General features: G+C 58.6%; 3 protein-coding genes across 9 annotated transcripts in view; 2 read left to right on the plus strand and 1 right to left on the minus strand.

The window, feature by feature from the left end:
• The window catches only part of KCNIP3 (potassium voltage-gated channel interacting protein 3), an 82,897-nt gene extending 79,775 nt beyond the window's left edge, over positions 1-3,122 (plus strand). For all 4 annotated transcript variants that reach the window (XM_038385131.2, XM_038385132.2, XM_043503166.1 and 1 more), the window contains one exon: positions 470-3,122. In XM_038385131.2, the coding sequence (XP_038241059.1) occupies positions 470-517 (48 nt within the window). In that variant the 3' untranslated portion in view covers positions 518-3,122. The remainder of the gene's footprint in view (positions 1-469) is intronic.
• A 1,519-nt stretch (positions 3,123-4,641) lies between these two features.
• Positions 4,642-11,044, plus strand: LOC119848792 (fumarylacetoacetate hydrolase domain-containing protein 2-like). The gene is given in 9 exon segments (XM_038385020.2): positions 4,642-4,662; positions 4,664-4,750; positions 5,856-6,133; positions 7,593-7,809; positions 8,385-8,444; positions 8,811-8,973; positions 9,663-9,771; positions 10,093-10,180; positions 10,896-11,044. Coding segments are annotated over 9 exon segments (1,086 nt in total). The 3' UTR covers positions 10,959-11,044.
• Positions 11,045-11,427: 383 nt separating this feature from the next.
• GPAT2 (glycerol-3-phosphate acyltransferase 2, mitochondrial) overlaps positions 11,428-17,258 on the minus strand; it is a 124,497-nt gene continuing 118,666 nt past the window's right edge. For all 4 annotated transcript variants that reach the window (XM_043503159.1, XM_038385016.2, XM_038385017.2 and 1 more), the window contains 8 exons: positions 16,649-16,910; positions 16,212-16,360; positions 15,960-16,037; positions 15,224-15,355; positions 13,480-13,600; positions 12,748-12,813; positions 11,937-11,992; positions 11,428-11,719 (listed from right to left, as the gene is read on the minus strand). In XM_043503159.1, coding sequence (XP_043359094.1) covers positions 11,603-11,719; positions 11,937-11,992; positions 12,748-12,813; positions 13,480-13,600; positions 15,224-15,355; positions 15,960-16,037; positions 16,212-16,360; positions 16,649-16,910 — 981 coding nt within the window. In that variant the 3' untranslated portion in view covers positions 11,428-11,602. The remainder of the gene's footprint in view (positions 11,720-11,936; positions 11,993-12,747; positions 12,814-13,479; positions 13,601-15,223; positions 15,356-15,959; positions 16,038-16,211; positions 16,361-16,648; positions 16,911-17,258) is intronic.

A 17,258-nucleotide genomic window follows, 5' to 3' on the forward strand; every position in this document is an offset into this window, starting at 1 on the left:
GAGCTAGATGATGCACATTGTCTCAGTAACGATCCTTAGCTAATTTCATCGGCAGATCTCAAAGCACTGTCCAGAGCAGGTCATTCCTACTATCCCTAATGGGAAAACTGGCATAGAGTGAGGACATGACTTCCCCAAGTTCACCCAGTAGGCCATCTCTGTCAGATATATTGTTATTATTACAGTAGAGATTAAGAGGCCACACCCAACCAGTTGCCCATTGGTAGGCATTGACGTGCGTTAGTCCCTGCCCCAAAGGGTTTACAATCTATACAGAGCCAAAGATTGGGGAAGGGAAGCTGAGGCACGGAGAGGGCAGTGACTTGCCCAAGGTGTCACAGCAGGGCTGAGACTAGCTCTCAAATTTCCTGTCTCCCAAGCCGCTTCCTCATTCACTGAACCACAAATCTCCCTTGATTGTGTTGTTTCTGAACCGTTGCCCTGGCCTTTCTCTCTCCTCCCTTTCCAGGACGAGAACATCATGAGCTCCATGCAGCTGTTCGAGAATGTGATCTAGAATGCGATCTCATCTCTCCCAGCGCGGCTGCCTCCTGGCCTGCACGCAGACGGATGCTCAGTCTATCTCTCTCGTTAAGCACACACACATCTTTACGAGAAGAAAAACAAACTCTTTTTATATTTAAAACAACCAAAAAAAAAAAAGAGAGGACATGATCATGTTTGCTCCCGACACTGACCAGATTCTCACTTGAAGGGCAAGAGGAGACAGAAAGAGATTGGGTTTCATGGATTAGTCTGACCTAGCAGAGGGATTGGCTAGCTCTCCCCTAGGATATAGCAAGAGAATGCTGCACAGCGTCAAATACCACCCATGGGAAAGAGACCAGCCTCGTGGATTAAGCTCTGCACTTCTCACATGGTAGCTGGATGGAAAAGATGTTTGCATGTGGGAGGTGGAGTTCTTCTCACGAGCACCAAGTGAGACCCTGACAATGGGGCAGTTACTGGGTTCCATCAGGAAAATGAGGGAGAAGCATTTACTGAAGAAGAAATAGGTCTCTAGCTAGATCCTCAGCTGGAACAATTTGGCATAAATCCATGGACTTCATACCCCCATTGCGAAATTTGACTTCAACTGAACTCCATCAGTTTTTACCAGCTGAGGACCTGCTCCCCACTTTTCCAGGTGCAGGCAGCTCCTGGGCCAAGATCCTGGAGCCTGAATGTCTCTCAGCTGAGAGAGGACGGTTTGTGGACATCTGAATAGAAGACATTGCTGGCTGTTGGGAATCATCTCCAGAACTTCAGTTCTAAAAGCACAAGAGCGTCCATTCAAAGGCAGGTTCCACATTGTGTACGAATGTTAGAGAATGTACAGAGCCTTCGATGAGACTTCCTCGGTAGCGTCTCCAGAGAAGGGAAGCAAAGGAAGAAGCTCTCCCCAATCGCAGTGAGAATGAATGTCCCTCCACCTGCAGCAGTAGGGGAGAACAAGGTATCTTCACTCAGACGACTGGAATGGGGTGATCTGCAACAAAGAAACAGGATTTGAATTTCCTGAAGCAGAAATACAAGCACAAATACCTTGGCCCTTCCAAACTGGAGGACGAGACGGGCCCTCGCTGCTACGTTCTGGAGCTGAAATTTTCCATCGTTTTCCACCGGTCCATCATCTCCATCAGTCCTGGAGCAAATATCTGTTGACTGGAATTGAGGGTTACACTGGAAAACTGTTATTCTGTGGGATGGGCAGTGTTGTGTAACTGCGTTGGTCCCCGGGTGTGTGAGAGACAAGGTGGGTGAGGTACAACCTATTTTATTTGTCCACTTCTGTTGGTGGCGAGGGCAAGCTTTTGAGATACATGGAGACAGAGGAAGAGCCCTGTGTAGCTCAAACTTGTCCTCTCCACCAACAGAAGTTGGTCCAGTAAAAGATATTACCTCACTCACCTTGTCTCTTCTGTGACACTGGAAGCTGATGGGCGGTGACTTACGAATATGCCCAAAGCTCCAGGTTGCAGTTGAAAGTCATAAGTCAAATAGGGCATGAAATATCACCTATCCATGGGGGATGTTTTCAAGGTTTGGTTTGAGGGACTGTGTTTTGTTTTAGATTTTTTAACAAGTAACTAGTTCCAGGACTGAGATGAGATCTGCCACTGGGCGAACAAGTTTTGAAAGAGGCCAGAGGGTTGGAAAAGCCAGCTGGAAAGTAGCACATGTAGGGCTAGACAAGTCACCGGGCATCGGGTTTGGTAGGGAAAAGAGGAGGTGGGGTGGTAGCTCTGCAATCAAGAGGGTGTCATCCTCAAGATCCAAGTCAGGGATAAGTTAGTACAGTCTCTAATGAGGAACTTTCTAAATAGCTGGACGCTCCATCTCACTGGGATTTCCAGTTGGCCATGTCAGAATCAGAGCCGTGGGGCTATCTGTTTCCATGCCAATAGAAATCCCCTAGATGAGGTGCCCTAGAGAGACTCCCCTTTCGGTTCCTTCAGTAACCTTGAATGGGTCTGGTTATGGAATGACCCCGTCTCGCTGCAGATGGAACAGTGTCTGGTTAGAAGAGCACCAAGCCTGAGAAATAGTCCCTGGGTCTGCAGTGGGGAAGAGCCCACCAAACACTCTGGGGAAGAGAAGGTGTCCTGGTGGAAGTTGTCACGGATGCTTAAGCTAGTGCAGGCTCTGCCTCTTTCTCACAGGCCTTCCCCCTCAGATACAACCAGATCCACCTTTATCCCTCACTACCCCCAAGTCCTCCAGCCCCACTTCCCAGATCTGAACTAGCACCAGGAGCCAGACTTTTAACCACCCAGACTCAGTCCTCATCTTCCTCTCAACCTCTCTCAGTGCCCAAAGGCCGTCTCTCTCTCTCTCTGCCCAAGGCCCAGATCGGTCTCTTTCTGTCTCCCACTGCCAAGAAGTGAATTCCAGCCGTCTCTCCCTCTCCTCTACCCTAAGCCCTCTCCCGGAGGCTGTGAGTTTGCACTCGATACTTCCTGACATATGTACAGTATAAGGAATGGCCGCATGTCTCACTAGCAGTAGCCTTTACTCCAGTGCCCCATATCTCACACCCACCCTCACAGCACAACCTGGGGAGACAGTCGTCGGTTCCTGTTCTCTGTAACTACTTGATATTCAGTCACTGTATATTTTAATAAAATAAACTTAAAAAAAAAAGAAAAAAAAGGCTCCCATCCATTTTGCTTCCTTCTCCGGCAGCAGATCCCAGATGGTTCTGTATCCAATTCCTTCCCGTGCCATGAAACACAGCTGATAGCATGAACACAGTTCCAGTCTTGCTTTCTATCATGGGCCTCTCTTTACATATCCACTTGGGATGGGCCGTGTTATGGAGGGTGAGTATGGCAGACCCTGGAGGTGTGGAACAACTCTGCTGAGCACCATGCACAGAGCGGGGGATGCCTGCAGTTTAGCCTGTGCAGCGCTGGTTGATTCATGCCTTTGGACAAGCTCAGCCGTTTTCCCGTGGGATGCTGTGCTTGGAAGAAGTGACGCTGTAACGTGACAGAAAGGATCACCCTTGAGGAGACAGTCCTGACCCACGGTGCCTCCCTGCTTTGCTAGGCACACGCCTGCAGCACCCAGCGCCATGCTCCTAGTTTATTAATGTATTATTATAATTACGGTTCCTAGGTGCCCCAGTCATGGACACGTGCTAGGTGGTGAACAAACAGAACAAGCCTTCCACTGCTGCTGGTTTCTGATCCTTCCATTGTGTTGGAAGGGGGGGGATGGTTGACAGCAGGGGGGCAGGCAGGGCAGGGGGCTGAGATGAGGCAGATGACAGGTAGGGAGCAAGGACTGCTGGGGGTGGGAGGAGGCGGTTTTTCTGGAGCATGGTGCAGGGGGATGGAGGGGGCCGCTCTCTCCAGCCCTGCAGTAAAGAGCTGGCGTGAAGGGGTAGCGGGATCCCGGTGGGCCCTGGCCACTGGGGCATGCCCCAGCTTCTGGAGTCACGTGGTTTGGGGAGAGGAGCAGGGGGGCCCGCGCTCTCCCAAGGGGGCTGGCCCGCAGCGGCGGAGCGGGAGGAAGAGTGACAGCCCGCAGGGGGGCTGCGTTAGCGTCCCGGCTGCTGCTGCACCCCGTGAGCCCCCCGGCTGCGACGGTGCAACGGTGCAACGGGGTGCAGCACATTGGAGCCCCAGTCGCTGCCGCCCCTTGGCACCACCTGGGAGCTGCTCTGCATTGCAGATGGGGGCGCCCATGGGGGTCTGCTGGGGCGGGGGGGGGGCACACGGCAACCCCTACGGAAGGTAACTGGTTCCCTAGTTATGATGGCGCAGCCTGCGGCCTACCCTGCCCCACGCTTTGCCCCTGGTATCATGGCGCCCAGCCTGGCTCGCCCCACGCTTTGCCCCTAGTGTCATGGCGCCCAGCCTAGCTCGCCCCACGCTTTGCCCCTAGTGTCATGGCGCCCAGCCTGGCTCGCCCCACGCTTTGCCTTTGGTGTCATGGTGACAGCCAGTCACGCTCTCTGAGGGCACAGAAGAGTGGGCGGGACTTACTAGCTAGCGGTTTATTGGTGGCAGCGCGTGAAGTCCCGCCCTAGCCGCTCTCTGATTGGATGTTGGGTGCCCCGCCGCGCTCGTTGCGAGCGGTGGAGGAGGAGAGGTGGTAGGCTTTTTATTGGTTCCCCGCCGGCCGGAGGCTGCGATGACGTCACAGGTCGGTGACGGGGGCGTGGCTCGGCTTTGTGACGCAATCGGCGAGCGACCGCAGGAGCTGCGGGCGGGCCCGCAGCCACCCCAGAGCCGCTGGGCAGGTAACGGGGGAGGGGCTCGGCGGGCCCTGTGCGGGGGGGTCAGTCCCGCTCCCGGGGGTGGGGCGGCCTGGCGCGGCCCCCCCCCGCACCTGCTCGCTGGGCCCAGCGAGTGCCCGTGAAACCCGCCCCGGCCCCGCCCCCGCCCCCCCGCTCGCTCCGGCCCCGCCCCCGCCCGGTTAGATCCAGGCCCGCCCCGCCCGGCCTCACAGAGCGACCCCGCCTCCCTCGGCCCCCCCTCGCCTCACAGAGCGACCCCCCCGCCTCCCTCGGCCCCCCCCTCCCCGGCCTCACAGAGCGACCCCCCCGCCTCCCTCGGCCCCCCCCTCCCCGCCTCACAGAGCGACCCCCCCGCCTCCCTCGGCCCCCTCCCTCGCCTCACAGAGCGACCCCCCCGCCTCCCTCGGCCCCCCCCTCGCCTCACAGAGCGACCCCCCCGCCTCCCTTGGCCCCCCTCCTCGGCCTCAAAGAGTGACCCCCCTCTCCCTGGCCTCACAGAGGGGACCCCCGCCTCCCTCGGCCCCCCCCGCCCTCACAGAGCGACCCCCCCTCCCCAGCCTCATAGAGCAACCCCCCCGCCTCCCTCCCTGGCCTCACAGAGCGACCCCCCCCGCCTCCCTTGGCCCCCCTCCCCGGCCTCAAAGAGTGACCCCCCCGCCTCCCCCCGGCCTCACAGAGGGGACCCCCTGCCTCCCTCGGCCCCCCCCGGCCTCACAGAGGGGACCCCCATCGGGTTCACAGCCCGGCCTCTGTGGCTCCATGGGAAGCCGGAGGCGTTTGAGCCCTGTGTGTGTGACCAGTTACCCTCCCTCCCCCACGTGGCGGAGGAAGATCCCAGGTTCTGGTTACTTTCCATTGGGGTGGTCAATAAGGAGCCCGCGAGTCAAACCTGGACTGCCGGATACTTTCAGACAGACCCTGAAATATTTTTATTTATTTATCTATCATCATTATTATTTGTGTATTTTCTCTGGAGTCTGGACCTTGACTGTACTTTGACCAAGAATTTGGAACTTGACAAAAAAAAAAAAGATAGTTACCACTGCTGGGCAGAGATCCAACCCGAGCGGACGGGTGACCTGTCCACGCTCGTTTCTTTCTCCTGCAGGATCTAATGCCGGTGCTGGTCCTAAGAGCCCTTCCAGCGAGTCTGAGACTGAGCTGGAGGCTGCCTGGCTGGGGCAGGACATAGTCCAGGGACCTTTCCCATCGAGCTTGGGCCATGAGGCTGGTCCAGTTCCGAAGCGGCTCGGACGGGCCCAGGATCGGGCTGGAGGAGAAGGATGGTGGCAATGTGATTGATTTAAATGCTTGTGACCCCTCCCTGCCCAGAAGGATGAGGGAGTTCCTGGAGGAAGGGGATGCAGCACTGGCCATGGCGAGACGGTAAGTGTGGCTCTCCAGCAAGCCTGCAGGGGGTGCTAGAAGCTGTTTCCATCCTGAAGGGCCAAGCAGACCCTTGCGCTAACAAGCTCCCCATCCAGGGGCTGTCCCCTTCCTGTGCGTTGGTGCTTGGGTTTCCCTGCCGCTTGGCACCCTTGTGGGCTCCCCCCACCTGCTGCAGCTGTGCCAACGGGGGCTTTAACAAACAAAAAACAAAGGGGCCAGTGGAGGCAGGCACAAGAGGGGAAGGCCTGGGGCTCGCTGTCTGATCTGTCCTGTCTGCACAGCGTGAAGAGTTGCAGATTTAAGCCTGGATCCTCAGAGGTATTTAGGCACATACCTCCCAATGATTTCAGTGAAAGTGAAGTGCCTAAATACTTTTGAAGGTCTGGGCTTCAATGCTAGAAAGCAGGGAATGGAGAAGTTCAGATTCTCTCAGTGATGCCCAGTATCTCTGCAGGCTACATTTAAAGCCTTATGCTAATAACCTTTAGTGCCTCTACAGATCGTCTTCTCCAGAAATTGCAGTGATCCCAAAGCTGGGAGGAAGCATGGCTCAGTGGCTAGAGCACTAGGTGGTCAAGAGCCCTGGGCAGAGACTTTCTAATGTGCCGGGGTGGGGCTTCCCCCTGCTCTGCCCCAGGCCCTGCCCCCACTCCACCCATTCCCCCAAGGCCCTGCCTCTTCCCTCCCCCCACTCCTCCCTGTCCACCCCCAGTGCCTCCTGCACACTGCGGAGCAGCTGATCACGATGAGCAGGAGGTGCTGTTGGGGGGAGGGAGGGGAGGCACTGATCAGTGGGCCTGCCTGTGAGCAGGAAGGAGGTGCTGATAAGAGAGCTGCCAGTGGGTGCTACGTACCCACTATTTGTTTTTCCATGCGTGCTCCAGCCCTGGAGCACCCACGGAGTTGGTGCCTATGGCCCTGGGTTCTAGTCCCAGATCTGCCATGGACTCAGCGCATAGCCTTGGGCAAGGCGTTTCTCAGCCTCATGCTTCAGTCCCCCTGTCTGTAAAACAAGGGGATAATGAACTTCTCCTTGTAAAGCACTTTAGAGCTAGGGACGAGACATCCTTCGATTGGCACCAGGGGGTGCAGTTGTTGTTCCTGCGATTTGGAAGCTGGTTAAGAAAGGGGTGGATGTGTACAGCTGGGATTGTCTAGTCCTCGACCCACGCTCTGACTGGTCATTCTCAGTGCAGGATTCTCAAGGCACTGTCTACGCAAGAGGTAGATGTGAGCCCCACTTTACAGGAGGGAAACTGAGGCACAGGGAGGGGCAAGAAATTACTTGCAGCTACACAGGAAATCCATGCCAGAACTGGCATTAGAATCCAGGGGATCCAGTTCTCCCAGTCCCTTGCTTTGACCACTACACCAACATCCCTGGCTTCCCCAGTGAAGAGCCTCCCCCATTCTCTCAGCATCCCTTATATCTGCCCCTTCCCTCCTTTGTCTCTAGGGCTCAGGAGTCTGGCCAGCACATCCTGCCACGCTCTCAGGTGACCCTCCTGGCCCCCATAACCAATCCGGGGAAGGTGATCTGCGTGGGGCTGAACTACTCAGACCACTGCCGGGAGCAGAACATGAACATCCCTGAGGAGCCCATCATCTTCAGCAAGTTTCCCAGCTCCATCACCGGCCCCTACGACGAGATCATCCACCCGGCCGAGAGCAATGTAAATACCCCTCGCTCCTCCTGCCGTGCCCTCGGGGACCTTTGAGCCGAGACACGCCAGCCCCACCTGAGGATGTGTCCATTAAAGGCTCCTGCTAAAGAACTGTGGGAGCAAAGGCCGGGCGTGCCCACTCCGGCCATGGAGAATGCTGCTGTCAGTAGAGCGTGGGCGCAGATTTGAGCTGGCTGCAGGCTGCCTCGAGATCCGTTTAATCCAAAGATCCACCACTAAGAAATTAGGAAGGACGGTTGCTGCTATTTGTGCAAGTGCCCCCTGCTGGCTGTGTCAAGTAACAAGCCACCTAGATGCCAACAGTCCCAAAAGTTACATCCAAATATCTTGCTTAGGGGATCTACCATGTTGCTGGGCCATAAGTGGGGGGTCTCTCTGCGCTGAGAGGGTAGTGCCCTCCTGTGAGTGCAGGCCCTGCCATATCACGAGTGGCGTTTCACAGGTGTGGGAACAGTGATCTCGGGCATCTCTGATTGCCTCTCCCCGTGGTACCCGAGCCCTGATTGCCTCTGTGTCCTCTGGACTAGGGGCAGAGACTCAGACTTGCCTGTTTCCTTCTCTAGGAAGTTGACTGGGAGGTGGAGCTGGCGTTTGTCATCGGGAAGAAAGGGAAGCACATCAAGGTACGAAGGGAGCTGGGAACGGACTGTGGTGCCACTTCAGGTCTTGGTACTTCAAACCCAGCCCTGGCTGAACGGGGCCATCTGTTTGGTGACTTCAGTCCAGGGCACGTGGCAAAAGCCACCACCGCGGCCCCCTGGTTGGCAAGCTCAGCAGCCAGGCTGATGATTGAACTGAGCGTGCTCCCTTTTCACCACTAGAGGGCGTCCCTCTCGGTCAGAGGCAAGGCCTGTTGGGGGCGGCGTGTATGTTAATTCGGCACCGTTGTGCCCAGAGTTGTGGGGCAGCCCCACGTTTGCAGTCTCTCCAGCCGTGGCTCCTGCGTGTGGCTGCGCAGCGACTCCCGTCCCGTTTCCCTCCCCGTCCAGGAGTCGGCCGCGATGGATCATGTCGTGGGATTCATGGTCGCCCATGATGTCACCGCCAGGGACTGGCAGATGAAGAGGAACGGGAATCAATGGCTCCTGGGGAAAACCTTTGACACTTTCTGCCCCTTGGGCCCTGCTATTGTCACCAAGGACTCTGTGACAGGTACAGGTCTGGCCCTTCGGTCTCTCCCGCCTGCCGGGCTGCGGTTGGCACAGGGCGGGCTGGGTTGCCCGCACAGGTGCCCTCATGGTGCGGAGGCTCCCAGGGTGATGCATGAACGGCCTTTGTCCCTGATTCCTCCCACTTGCTTCATCGCTGCCCTGGGCACGCGGGGTGGATCAGTATTTGCAGAGGAGCCCTCTAAATCCCAGGGCGCTGCCGGGACTGGGGAGGGTGGCTCAGTATGTGGTGTTATTCCTGAACCAGTTCCCCAAGCATGGCGCTGGGGGCAACTCCTAGTGACCCCTAGCTCCTGACGCTCTCAGGATGCTATTCCCAGCAGGAATCCCGGTGTCCCAGCCCAATTCCAACTGGGGCAATTACCTTCTGCATCCTACGTTTCCTCCTGCTGCCTCAACTGGACCCAGCATCCTTCGCTTGTGGCTCGTCCTGTTCTGCGGACTTGCTGTGAGTTGTCAAAACAGCTGTCGCGTTCCAGCCAGAGGTGGCCGCAGTGCAGCAGTGAGGAACAGCAGCCCCTTAGATATGGTTTGTCTGACATTGGGGTCTTTCCTGTGATCTGAGGTTTCCTCTCCTGGATCCCCACTCTCGCCCAGCAGGGGAGGTCTGTACAGGGAGCCGCCCCACTCTCCCGGTTTATTTTGCAGAGCTGACTGCTCTGTCTCTCTCAGACCCTCACAAGCTGGGAATCCGCTGCAAAGTGAATGGGGAGCTCGTCCAGGACAGCAACACCAATCAGATGATCTTCAAAACGCAGGCGCTGGTCGTGTGGGTCTCCCGGTAGGTGCAGCCCCTGCTTCCCCTGCCCTGGCAGCAGCCAACCACTCAGTTCCTGGGAGCCATGGTAACCCAGTGCGGTTCTCTGCCCCTCTCTAGTGGCAGGGTCATTGTTGGCTCTAGTCCTTAGCAGTGGCTCCTGCTTTGATAGCCAGAGGGCCTGGGTTCGATCCCTAGTGCTGATCTATGCATGGGGTAGTCTCAGCCCCCTGGCGAGTATCTGGGCATGTCTGAACAACCATGGCCCTAATGTGGGGGGTGCGTGCGTGCTGGGGGCACGGTGTCGGGTTGCTCTGCTGAAGGACTGTACCTGGTTCGTGGCAGGTTCGTCACACTGTTCCCTGGAGATGTCTTCCTCACTGGGACCCCCCCTGGCATTGGAGCTTTCCGGAAGCCCCCCATATTCCTGAAGGTGAGCATCAGTCCTGGGGTTGACAGTGAGAACTGGACTCCCTACAGCAGGGGCTGTGACAGGAGATATGGGGTATCCCATGTGGCCCCTGCTCCTGCTGTTGGAGCCACCTGGGCAGATGGTGGTGCCCGTCCGCTCAGCACAGACTCAAGGGCTTGCCTGAGCAACTGGAATTGCAGCACCAGGCTCAGAGATTCCAGCAAGGGAGTGACAGCGGGAGCCAAGCCTCTTCCCCCCTAGGGGATGCACATCGCTGCTACTGTCAACAGCATGTTCCCAGGGGGAGGGGGCTGAGGAGCCACTCTGAACGTTAGTTGCATGTGAAGGGTTTCAGATGAAGCAGAGGGTGACAGACGCTCCCCCTGGCTGGATTTTGTGTAGCAGTTGCAGTTTGTCTATTCTAGGCACAATGGGGTTAAAATGAGAACTCTAGAGCTGTAAGGGGTTAGTCCCACCCTGTGTTCTGGTGCGCAAGGGCCCCCTCTGATCTGCTCGAGGGGGTAGATGGGCAGACATGAACCCCGGGGTGCTGCTGCAGTTTGTCCAGACACTTGTAACTAGGTAGTGCAAAGATCAGGCATCAACCATCCTACCCTGGTCTGGGGTGCTGCAGTAGGGGTTGGTGCAAAGGATTCTGGAAGGCACTGGCGGGGGGGCCTGCAGTCTAGTTGATAGCTCCTAATGGAAATGTTCCTCTGCCTATCCTGCGTTGCAGAGAGGAGATGTGGTGCAGTGTGAAATTGACCAGCTGGGAGCCCTCCGAAACAAGGTCGTTTGAGGATGCCCCACCAGCGCGGTCCCCGGGGCACAGGTGCGCGTGGCACTCCCCAGCAGGATTTTGCAATAAAGCTCTTGTGGAAGGGCAAGACCTGCCACGCCACTGCCAGCTTCGGGTGCCTGTCAGGACAGTTGGTGTGAAATCCATTCAAACACCCAGCACAGGGGGGTCATGCTGCCAGGCAGCTGTTAAAGGGCTGCTCCCCTAGGATTAGACACAGAGCAAGGCAAATACATGCATGTCCCAGCCCTGCTCCATGGGGGCAGAATTTATTATACACTACCCCTCTGGGGTGGCATTTGCATAGAAGATCCTTGGCCCACAGTCCAGTCTAGTGGCCAGGAGGGTGGTCCCTGCCGCTCTGATCTCTAGTAACACCAGGGAAAGGAAGCAACACTGAGCCCACCATGGCTGGTTTTCAGAGGGGGGTGGGGGGGAACTGCTGGTATGAGCCTGTCCAGTAAAAGACTCAGGCACCAAGAGGAGATTTATTTTGATTTCAGCCAAACAACAGGGGTTGTGCTGTGGTGGGTAGATGCTACCCCCGGCCCGGAGATGTTCAACAGGGGATCCTGCAGAAGGGGATTTTTGAAACCGTCACTCCAGGTGGCAGGACAATTCCTCACACCCCGCCCAGAGCAGCTCTAGCTGGAGGTGAACTGCCCGATGAACTTCTCCAGTTGCTCCTGGTTCCCCTTGGTGCTGAAGGTTTCCGAGAGGTGGAGAATGGGCCCCGCTGGGCCTGGCCGTGTTCTCAGCACCTGGGGGCGGAGAGGGACAGAGGAACTGTGACTTCCCCCCAGGAAGGGGTTGGGGCTGCACAAGGAGCAACCATATCTGCCCAGCCAGCTGGTGGGCCAGGCTGAGGAGAGATTACGAGGGGGACAGAGCTTCCCAGCAGCCATCCCTAAATTGCCATGACGGGCTGAACCGACCTCCCCAGGATCACCAGGGTACAGACAGGTGGGGCACACTCACCCCCAGCTCCTTGAAGGTGCGGACGGAGCTCGCAGCCAGGCTCCTGTTCGTGCACTCTGGAAAGAGACACAGTAACAGCGCGAGGGTCAGGCGCAGCACATGGCAGGCCAGCCCCAAGCAACCCTCCTAACCCACCTCCCGCAATTGTTTCACTCCCACTCCTTCAGTTCTGTTCTGGGTCCTACAACACAGCCTGGGCAGATAAGACAAAGCCCTGGCTAGGATGATTTAACTGGGACTTGGTCCTGCTTTGAGCAGGGGGTTGGACTAGATGACCTTCTGGGGTCCCTTCCAACCCTGATATTCTATGATTCTATGATTCTAAGACCCCTGAGGCACTAAAACCCCATTTCAGCTGCCCTCGTGTGGGGGCCTGTAGGCTGCAGGAGGGAAGACATGACTCACCGCAGCTGATCAAACCCTGGGCCCACCCCATCCAGTGTACTGCCTCCGTGCCCAATAACTCTGTGGATCTAAGGCCCTTCCTGCCCCCTGCAGGTTTACAGCCCAGCTCCATGTTTGCCCCCCAGCAGCTGGAGCTGTGAGACCAGGAGAGCGATTTCTTGACGCGTGCCCAGAGAAGCCTGTCACTTCCTGGTGCTGTTCCCAGACGACACCCAGCTTTTCCTGCTCAGGCAGATAAGCACCCTGAGCTGGCTCCTGATCTGCCCCAGAGGGGGAGGCCGCTGGGATGAAGCCTCCCTTGCAGGGCAAGAGTGCACCAGGGAGGAAAGGGTTGGACGCGAGGCGTGGCAGCATCTCTCTAGCAGCACAGGGAGGTTGGATCTCAGTAGGTTTGCCCCAAACTCACCGAAGGAGCCGTCCTCTCTGGCCTTCCTCACCAGGAACCGCTGCAGCTTCTCCACGTACTCCAGCTCTGGGGGAGGCAAGCAGAGAGCGTGGGAGAGGAACGCACGGCCCATGGAGGGGGAGCCTAGCCAGGGAACCAACATTCAGGCAGGGCCATTGCACCATTCTGGGTCTGCTCCTCAGCCTAGGGACATTGGGGCAGCTCACACCTCGGTAGGGCTACACTGATTTACGTCGGTGTCCCCCTCTCCACAAGCTCAGACCCCCTGTCTCCATGCAACAAGCCCAGCCAGGAAAATGAGCCCCCTGGAGCAGCGTGAGACCCAAGCTGCATGCTCCCAAAGGAGCTAGAGCCGTGGCTGTTCTCCCAGCACAGGCATGGGTCATGAGCCCTGCAGAGTGACCTAGAGCAAGGCGTGTCACTGCTCTGTGCCTCAGTTTCCCTGGTGGTAGATCCCAGGGCTAGGAAAATCCAGCTGTTAAGGGGCAAAGTACCACATTTCATGTGCCTGGCGCTATTTGGGGTTTGGCGGGGAGCCCCGCTGCTGGCGAGCCCCCCCCATTCAGCTGGACCCAGCACTGCCCTGGGGGGGGGTCGGGCCCCAAGTCTCTGCTCTCATTGACCCCATGCAGCGCGATTCCCCTTGGATCTTACAGGCCTCGAGGGTGAGCTCAGCCCCTGGCTTTGCTGACACACCCTGGTGAATGCAAGGTGCGGGGGGGTGGTTCATACCTCGCTCCGGGCCGCCAGACTCCGCCAGGAAGGCAGCAGCTCTCTCAAAGGTCTTCAGCAGGGGGCCCAGGAGGCCACAGAGGAAGAGGAAGAAATCGGGGCAGTTGTCCAGCTGGCTTATCTGTGGGGAGAGGAAATGCCGGGATTCAGCCTGGCTGGACCTAGCTTTGGAGGGGAGGTGCTGAAATGTCCATGGTGAAATGGGGTTCTGCTAGTCACAAGTGAAACGAGTTTGGTGGGACTCAACTTCTTCTCAAGGGGAGAGCTGCCAACATCACGTACAACAGGGAAGGGCCGGGGCTGGGACAGCAGGGGGCTGTGGGACAGGACTGAAGGGCACTGGCAGAGCTATGGGGGGGCCCAGGGCTAGGATATTGGGGGGCAGCAGGTCAGGAGTAAGGGGAATTGGTAGAGCTGTGTGCGCATGGGGAGCCCAGGGCTGTGGGTTAGGATTGACCCTCACCACCTATTTACCTTATGTGCCCAACTCAGGCTGGTCTGAATCTTGCCCCAAGGGCCACCTCATCTGTCTGTTGGGTGAGGGTGTCAGCTCTCAGTGTCCGCATCAGCCAACCCCCGACGGCAGAGAGAGGGTTTGGGGGTAGCTCAGGGCAGGAGACACCGGGGTGGATCTGAACTGGGGGGGCTGGGGCAGCCCCTGTTCCCGCTCCCCCTGGCTCCTAGCTTGGCAGTTTCAGTGACACCACGACTCACTGAGCCGAGCAACACGCCGAGAGCGAACGTAACCCCCTGCCACAGAGTCGGGGAAAGACGCTAGATCCACACGAGGGGAAGAGCCTCCGGCTGACCAGAAGATGGTGCTGCAGAGCCAGACGCTTGGCAACAGGCTCGCGCAGCCCGTGCACAAGTGTGACGAGTTCAGGGGGCTCCGTTCTCAGCCCCCGCCCCACCCGCCGGTTAATTACAGAGAACTTTGCTCCAGTTTGGAAGAGCAGCCCACGCAGCTGGCATTATCGAGAGACAGGCTGTGAACCTGGGCTCTGCCATGTGATCGTGGGGAAAACAATAGGAGCGGAAATTAATATAATTTGATGTTCTCTTACAATGAGGCTGGGGTGGGAGGGCGACAGATCCCCTCCCACGTGCCGCCAGACCAAAAGGAGAACGTGTTCCCCTAGCAGCAGGGAACTGACAGCCCAGAGGGGTCTTGCCCCCTGTGCAGAGGCATGGGGTGTCATGGGGCAGCTGGATGCTGGGGCACAGGGACTGGAAAGCCCAGGTCAGGGGACTAGGAAACAGGTCAGGGGGAGCATGCCTAGTGGTTAGCCATGTTGCCATGAGGCTGTGCCATCTAAGCACTGAGCTTAGAGAAGGGGACAGGGAGTCAGGACTCTAGGAGAGGACGGCAGTGTTGGGAAGTGGGGTTAGAGCAGGGGGGGAAGCTGGGAGTCAGGACTCCTGGGTTCTATCCCCGGCTCTGGGAGATGCAGTGGAGTCTAATGGTCAGAAGGGGAGGGCTGGGCTGGGATTCAGAACTTCTGGGTTCTAGTCCCAGTCTACACCGACTTGCCGAGTCCCTTCCCCTCAGCCATGCCTCAGTTTACCCAGCTGCAGTCGGAGACCTCCCTGTCAGGTTGCGAGGTGCAACGACCATCTGGACAGGCAGTTTCCTTGGAGACGGGTAGGAAGGATGGTCCCTCGGGTCGGGAGAAAGGCAGGAGGAAGCTGATGGAGGCGGCACTAGAGCTAGCGCCAGGCAGCCTGATCCCCGCCAGGGTGGTACCTTGAAGCAGCGCTTGCCGGCGTCCTGGTCGTAGTCGCTGTCGCTGTCGTTGAAGTCCTCCATCTCCTTCCACAGCAGCTTCCGCGGGAAGCGCCTCCGGGCAGTGTCGCAGGCCAGCCGCTCGCTGGGGGCCTAGGGGAGAAACCGGCTGCTCTGAGCCCTTGGGGCTGGGAACTCCAAGCGGCGGGCAGTCCTCTGGGTGCAGCTCACCCGGCATGCACACACTGGGTGACGGGGAAGAGACCCGGGGCTCCCCACTCCTGCCAAGGTGGTGCCACCTCCAGACCCCATCCCTGTGTCAGAGCCTGGGGGAAAGCCCCCAGATGGCTCCAGAGCCCGGGAACCAGGACACACCTTCCCCTCGGAGTCAGCCACCGGTGGGTTCTCAAACCAGCGTCCTCCCTGGCGGGCAAGGCCGGGAAGACCGAACTAGCTGGCCATGGCCGCTGGCGGGGATCGCCCCCGCCAAGAGCATGTTGTTCAGCAGAGATGGGGGATGCCGGGCCCCATGGCTAACCAAAGGACTTTGTCTCCCAGCAGGTACCTTTCCCAGCACTGAGGATTCCCCTGCAGGCAGCAGGTGGGTGACGGTGCCCTGGGAAAGGGCCTGGCAGCTTGCACGGGGCAGGCGGGTGTCTGGCTGAGCCAAGGGAAGGCACCGGAGGCTGGACTCGGGCCTGGACAGCAGGGGGCGTGTTCAGTGCCAGGAACATTAGGGCCTGCGTCTTTCACCTACCTCCTCCGCGACCAGCAGCCCGCACTGGATCAGCTTGTCCAGCACATCCTGGCCGTAGCAAGAGACCGACTGGCAGGGCTGCGGGAGGAGACAAACGAGTCAGCGCGGCCCGGTGGGACGCAGAGCGAGAGCGGAGGATCACTGGGTTGTGGGCACACAGAACGGGGGGGAGAGGGAATTGCCCCTCAAGAGGGGCAATGCAATGGATCAGCCCCCCCCCCGGCCTCTCCCAGGGCATCGCGGGGGCCCTACCTGGAGCAGGAGGAAGTCTCTGGGCAGCAGCTGAAGCAGCGCCAGGGCCTTGCGGCTCAGCTCCTCCTGGCTCAGCACGACAGCCGCGGGCAGCTCGGCGGGGCCAAGGAAGGGCAGCATCTCCACCAGCAGGGCATTGATGGCACAGGCTGCGGGGGGGAGGTGGCACGGGGCATCGTCACTGCCCCGTCTCCTCCCCTGCCCCCCAGCTCCAAACACATGGCGCGGGGGGCAATTGACAGCCCATCCCCCAGGTCACCTGGCCCCCAACCCCACACACATGGTGTGGGGGGCCATGGGCAGTCCTGCCCCCCCATATCACCTGCCCCACAACTTCATACACATGGTACGGGGGGTTATGGGGAGCCCCCTGCCCCCCCCAACCCTATACACATGGTGCGGGGGGGGGGACAGCCCCTCCCTGCCGGGTCACTCACCCCCCACGGCCTCACAGGTGAAGACGGGCAACAGGGCGGCGCTGTGCCAGCTCAGCTCCCTCACCGCCGCCTCCGTCTCCCTGGGGGCCACCAGGACGTCCCCCCGCGAGAGGCGGTGCAGGGAGATGCAGCCCTGCAGCAGGGAGAGGGCATGCAGCACCAGGTCGCGCAGCCGCCCCGAGAAGCCCACGTCGCGGTTCCGCAGCAGGATCTCCTCCACCAGCCAGGAGAAGTCGGACATGAGCCGGGACAGGAAGACGCCCTGGCGGGGTGGGGAGGAAGGAAGAAAAAGAAAGGGTGGGGGGGGGCTTGAAACCACCAGCCAGCAGGATGCCCCCCCCCTCCAGGCAACAGAGAAAGGGAGACGAAGAATCCATTCCCCCCAGGGAAAGGGAGCTCTGAAACCAGCCCCGAGCCGGAAAATCGCCTGGTAGAAGGACTCAGCCCGTGAAAGGAGAACGACAAATCCCCCCTCCTCCCCGTCAATGGAGACAGGAAGACCTGAAACCTCCATTCAGCAATTGACTCCATAAAGGGGGGTCCCTTAAAACCATCATCCAGATAGCATCTCTCCTGTAAGGTAGGGGCCCTTGAAACCACCATCCAGCAG

Source organism: Dermochelys coriacea, chromosome 26 (assembly GCF_009764565.3).
Source record: "Dermochelys coriacea isolate rDerCor1 chromosome 26, rDerCor1.pri.v4, whole genome shotgun sequence".
Classification (NCBI taxonomy): domain Eukaryota; kingdom Metazoa; phylum Chordata; order Testudines; family Dermochelyidae; genus Dermochelys; species Dermochelys coriacea.